Below are 6,226 nucleotides of genomic sequence, written 5' to 3'. Positions count from 1 at the left end.
CACAAAACTCTTGTCGCGTCTCTCTCTCACTATGGCTGGAGGACGCTAAAAACAACCCCCAAGAAAGGGAGTGGGCGAGCGGTAGACATAGGCCATCTATTGCCAAAAAAGAAAACTTTCTTGCACTACACATACACAAAAACGAAAATAAAAAATGAACAAATTGCCCATGCACAGGCTCGAACATACCGCCCGCCTTGAAATGCTACATTTCAAAAAACCCAAACAAAGAATTTTATATTTTCACTATTTATACAACGTAAACAAACATTCGTCGCTATTGCGAACAAGTTTTTTTTTTTCACTCAGCTTCTCTATTCACTTCAAAGGGAAGCACACACAACTTTACAATCGGACGTTTAAATTCGCCGGAGGCTGTTTTTACTGTTAGTGCTCGCACTAGTCCATCGGTCCCAGCATGGACTTCCGTGATTCTTCCCATTTTCCACTGCTGAGGGGGAAGGGAGGATTCCTTTAACAATACCATGTCACCCTTCTGGACGTTTTTCCGTGGAGCCAACCACTTAGGTCTTTGTTGAAGGCGTGACAAGTATTCTTGCACCCACCGTTTCCAGAAATGGCGAGTCAGCTGTTGAACTAATTGCCATCTTCGAGGGTTGGATATTTTGCCTTCAAAAGGATTCCTGTCAGGAATGGCAACCAAACAATCTCCAATGAGAAAATGAGCTGGTGTTAACACGGAAAGATCATTGGGATCGCTAGATACTGGTGTAAGGGGGCGAGAGTTTAGTACTGCTTCGATTTGAGATAGAACAGTATACATCTCTTCGTAACTCAACGTAACATTGCCCACAACTCGTTTTAAATGATGTTTGATACTCTTCACACCTGCTTCCCACAAGCCACCGAAGTGCGGGGTAAGGGGGGGACTGAAATGCCAAGATATCCCCTGTTCACTTAAATACGCTGAAGTTGTTTCGTTTCCCTCTCTGTGCGCACTGGAACCTAAAAGCTGTTTTAACTCTTTGCTAGCACCGACGAAATTTGTCCTGCAATCACTATAGACATCAGTGGGGATCCCTCGACGGGAGACAAAGCGCCTAAAAGCAGCTAGGAAACAATTAGAAGTTGCATCCGACACAAGCTCCAAGTGAATGGCCTTTGTAGAGAGGCATACAAATATAACTATATACGCCTTATACGGCACTCTCCTTCTTCCAAAAGCGTTCTTAAGAAGAATGGGGCCCGCGTAATCGACACCTACTTGAAGAAAACATCGACTAAAATTCACTCTGGCTGCTGGTAGGGAGCCCATCATTTGTTTTTCTCCTTTGGAAGCAAAACGATGACACTTTACACATCTTCGCGTAATCGCTCTCACTAGATTCCTAGCTCCAAGTATCCAATACTTTTGCCTCAGGCTAGCTGTTACCAATTGAGGGCCGCCATGCAATGTAGCCTCATGTTCGTGTTGAATCAACAGTTCACTTAACTTATGATTCTTTGGCATTAAAATGGGATGTTTGTGATCTGTGGCGATCTCTGCGTGTTGTAATCGACCTCCCACTCTCATTATCCCGTCATTGCCAATAAATGGACTTAAGCACAAAATAGGGCTCTTGGGGGGTAAGGGTTTACCGCTCTTTAAATGTTCTAGTTCTCTAGCAAATGCTTCACTTTGCGTTTGTTTCACTAAGCATAACAATGAAGCTTTTAGCTCATTAGCCGTTAATGGCCCACCTTGTCTTGGGGAATTAGCCTTGAGGTGGTTGATGAATCTTAGACACCATGCTAAAACACGCCTTGACCTCGTGAATGACGAATAACGGTTTGTGATGTCATCCATTATAGTAGTACACATCGCTGTCACACACTTTTGCCTTTCTTCCATCGTAGCGTGGGGGTCAAAGTCCGGACCCGGATCGTCGGATAGCACTGGCTGTGATAGCCACGAAGGACCATTCCACCATAAGTCATGACACAACAATTCACTCTTATTGATTCCCCTCGAAGCACTGTCCGCGGGGTTTTCTGCACTATTTACGTGACGCCAGCGAGCCGAGGGAATTAAGCTCTGTATCTTGGAGACTCGATTTGCCACAAAAGTTTTCCACTTGTTAGGCTCAGCTGCTAGCCACGAAAGCACTATGGTGGAGTCACTGAAGGCAATTATATCTTCTATCTTGAGTAGGATAGCCTTTAACACAGCGCTAAGTAGCCTTGCCAAAAGCACAGCCGCACACAGCTCGAGTCTCGGTAGGGTCATTGTTTTTATTGGGGCAACCTTCGTTTTTGCTGCAATTAATCTGCTTTCCACGCGACCATCTGCGCATTCTGCCCGCAAATAGGCGACACTAGCGTAGGCCTTTTCAGAAGCATCACAGAAACCAATTAATTGACACTTGACTGTATTTACTGGTACGATACAGCGCTCCACGGTAAGTTCGCGTAATAGCGGTAACTCGCAACAGTATTTGCACCATACTTCACAAAGCTCTACCGGAAGTGCGTCATCCCAGTCCAACTTGTTTTTCCACAAGGTCTGCAACAATATTTTGGCTTTAATGGTTACAGGAGACAACAAACCAAGTGGATCAAATAATTTTGCTACTTCGGACAGTATAATTCGCTTCGTCAGCACTGAGTGGGGTTTTGAATTGCACACTCTAAAACCGAATTCGTCCGCGGAGGGAGACCACTCGACACCAAGCGTTTTAAGTGTGTCGTCAGTGTCAAAACGAAAGGGCACATTCGTTTCACGCATATGAGCTGGTATAGCCTCTAACACTTCAATCTCATTTGAGGACCACTTCTGCAATTCAAAACCTCCTCTTCTCAGTAGCTCGATCAGTTGTCGTTGAAGCTCGATGGCTTCTGGCACCGAAGCCGCCCCTGAAAGGAGGTCATCCATAAAAAAGTCCCGCTTGACCACTGGAGCCGCCAGGGGAAAGTGCTCACCCTCATCTTCTGCCAGCTGTTGTAGACAGCGTGTCGCCAGGAAAGACGCACTTGCAGTACCATATGTTACCGTCCGTAAACGAAAGTCCTGAATGGGCAAATCCGGCGACTTACGCCACACGATTCTCGTGTAATCTCTGTCCACCTTGTTTACTAGCACAGCACGATACATTTTTGCTTTATCAGCACACAGGGGAATCTTGTGGCCTCGAAATCGCAGTAATAGTGGCAATATGTCATCTTGGAGTTTGGGCCCGATCATAAGCTTATCATTTAATGACACACCAGATGACGTTTTGGCACTAGCGTCAAACACAACTCTTAATTTTGTAGTTGAACTACTTGGCTTCATCACTGCATGATGGGGCAAGTAGGAACTCTTCTCTGGGGAAACGTTTCTCTCTCCTATTGGCACGATCTCCATGTGACCTAGATCAAGATATTCCCGCATAAAATCCCGATATTGCTCTTGTAAGGCAGGTGACTTTGCAAGCTTGCGTTCACTATGCAAAAGTCTTCTAACAGCAATGTCTCTAGATGCACCGAGAGTCTTTACACTATCCTTGAAGGGTAGGCTTACCGTGAATCTTCCGTGTTCGTCCCGGTAGTATGTGTCTTTGAAATGTTGCTGGCACCTTTTCTCCTCTAGTGTGAGGTGTTTCTGGGGCGGAAGCTCTTCTATTTCCCAAAACCTCTGCAAACTGATTTCAACCTCACAAGCGACATGGTGCGATGTAACTGTAACACTACGTCCAGTAGAAGCGATGCTCCCTGCGACGATCCAACCGAGAGCAGTTTCTATCGCTACGGGCGATCCAATGGGTCCCACTCGTTTTCCACTACACAATAATAAAGGAAACACGTCTCCACCTAGCAATATATCCACAGGGCCCACCACATTGAACGTTGGGTCCGCGAGCTTGATACCGCTTAAGTGATTCCACAAGCTTGGGTCCGGAACTGGTGCCTTTGGGAGATTAGATGTAACCTTGGGCACAACTACTGCTCTGGTGCTGAAAGTTTCGCTGTCATCACCTACCGCTTGAAATTCTAAATCCGTCACTGCACGAGAAGTGCCCACACCTGCACCCGTTATTCCAGAAATCACTATTTTCGTCTTATGTTTTGTTAGTCCCAGCTTTTGAACACAATTTTCTGTGACAAATGACGTCTCAGAGGCGGAATTGAGCATTGCACGGAATGGGCGCCAAACATCGTTTCTGTCTTTCACCTTTATAATTGCTGTTGATAACAACACATGCGGAGTGTTTCTCTCGGCTGCAACATGTGAAGAAACAGCTTGTTCTCCGTCAGGTGACACCGACGTACTTCGGGGCTCACTACGCTCATAATGAAGTAATGTGTGGTGTCGCTTATGGCACACACGACAACTAGATGAGGAACACTGGGTACTTTTGTGAGAACCGCGTAAACAATTGAAGCATAGCTCTTTACTCTTCACAAACGACACACGATCTGCTACAGAGCGTTTTTGAAAATCAGGGCACTTATGGAGAGAGTGTTTCGCATTGCATAACTCACAGGGGTTTAGTTCACTCTGGGTCACTGTATGATGTGTCACTGCTTGCCTCTTTTCTCGTTGTTTCATTGTATCACTCGACGTCGTAGTCTTCCCTCTGCTGCCGCTAGAGACTGCGAGCGCGCGCGCGCGATGATCCAAGAAGTCCGTTAATTCTTTAAATGAGGGTTGCTCATTTGATTTTTGCGCTAGTTCCCACTGCCGACGCGATTCGCTATCGAGTTTTTCGGTAGTGTGGTACACGAGAATAGCGTCCCAATGCTCTACGGGTTGCTCCATCACTTTTAACGAACGCGTACACTCGACCGTTGTATCGATTAATTTACGCAATGCAGTAGCCGATTCCTGCTGAATGACCGGTTGCGTGATTAACCGCTTTAAAATCGAATTCACGATTTCACGCTTGTTTTGATAGCGAGAGTTCAGAATGTTCCACGCTTCCTGATAATTAGTATCAGTAATTTGCATAGCCTGGATTAGTTGCGCGGGTTCACCTTTTAGACTTGTTTTCAAGTACTGCAGCTTCTGAGCTCCCAAGAGCTTCTCGTTGTTATGCACCGATGCAGTAAACAAGTCCTTAAATGATAACCACTCGAATAAGTTCCCACTAAATGTTGGCAACTGTAATTTCGGCAGTTTCATTTCACTACACGCTTGAGTTTCACTATTGGGAGGGGATTGTGTTGTAGCTTGCAGATCCATTAGGGACACACTTAGTTTTACAAGTCTACTTTCCATTTCTGCGAGCTCTTCTTCTTCTTTAATAAATTCTTCATCGTTGGAAACTGCAGCTATTTCGTCCAAAAGTTGAGAACAGTCTTGTTGTAACTCGTTGACCTTCCCGCTATGAACCAATATGGCGTTCGCGTCGTTCTGAGACAGCAGGCTCACTGCCTTTTCCTGTCGAGTAATTTTGGCTTTCAAAGTACGTTTTTTAATATTTAAGTTCTCCATTGTTTTAGAATGTCACACACACTACAGAAAACACACTCACAAAAGTTCACCAAAGCTGCACTTTTTGCTTCATCCGGCACTGGAGGACCATGTTTGAGCTTCTTACCAAACGACGGTTTGTCATTTTAAAGCTTTTATTTTAAATATATGAAAAACTATACAACTACAGAAAATTCCGATAAATATGTAAAATGATTTACTCAGTTGTCTACTATCCTCAATTTTGAATTGTACTCAAGTTTCTTAATGTTTTTAGATGGATAATTTTCACTCGAAGGATGTAAGAACTCTCTCACACACACAAAACTCTTGTCGCGTCTCTCTCTCACTATGGCTGGAGGACGCTAAAAACAACCCCCAAGAAAGGGAGTGGGCGAGCGGTAGGCATAGGCCATCTATTGCCAAAAAAGAAAACTTTCTCGCACTACACATACACAAAAACGAAAATAAAAAATGAACAAATTGCCCATGCACAGGCTCGAACAAATCGAGTATTATATTTACGGACGTTATTGTTTTCAATGAACAAGTGTTTATTACTTACGGTAAACAAGATAATTTTATATAGATACACACAAGGTAATGGTAATATTTTTTGTCCTCCAAAGATGAGCTTGCAAGAAGTCATGATAATGATTTATTTACATGAACTCTGCCTTCTACAAAACGCCATTTTCCTTAACTGCTTTCTGCTGCCTTCTAGCAGTAGAAAGTGGAAACATAGGACGGAAACTAAACTTTGCAAGTTGGCCTTTCGAAGCGAATCTGAAATCGTTTCTGAAATCGGGTCCATCATTTTGACTTACCCTCTAT

General features: G+C 44.3%; 1 protein-coding gene across 1 annotated transcript; it reads right to left on the bottom strand.

Annotated features, from left to right (window-relative positions):
* Positions 1–301: 301 nt before the first annotated feature.
* On the bottom strand, positions 302–5,413 carry LOC145677446 (uncharacterized). The gene has a single exon (XM_081747927.1). It carries the CDS (start codon positions 5,411–5,413, stop codon positions 302–304), a length of 5,112 nt encoding a protein of 1,703 aa, XP_081604053.1.
* Between the last annotated feature and the right edge of the window lie 813 nt (positions 5,414–6,226).

Source organism: Thermobia domestica, unplaced genomic scaffold (genome assembly GCF_964235325.1).
Source record: "Thermobia domestica unplaced genomic scaffold, izTheDome1.hap1.1 HAP1_SCAFFOLD_885, whole genome shotgun sequence".
Classification (NCBI taxonomy): Eukaryota; Metazoa; Arthropoda; class Insecta; order Zygentoma; family Lepismatidae; genus Thermobia; species Thermobia domestica.
This window is presented reverse-complemented; position numbering and strand designations above follow the sequence as displayed.

Coding starts and splice junctions, on each gene's coding strand:
- LOC145677446 (XM_081747927.1), bottom strand. CDS start 5,413: ATGGAGAACTTAAATATTAAAAAACGTACTTTGAAAGCCAAAATTACT.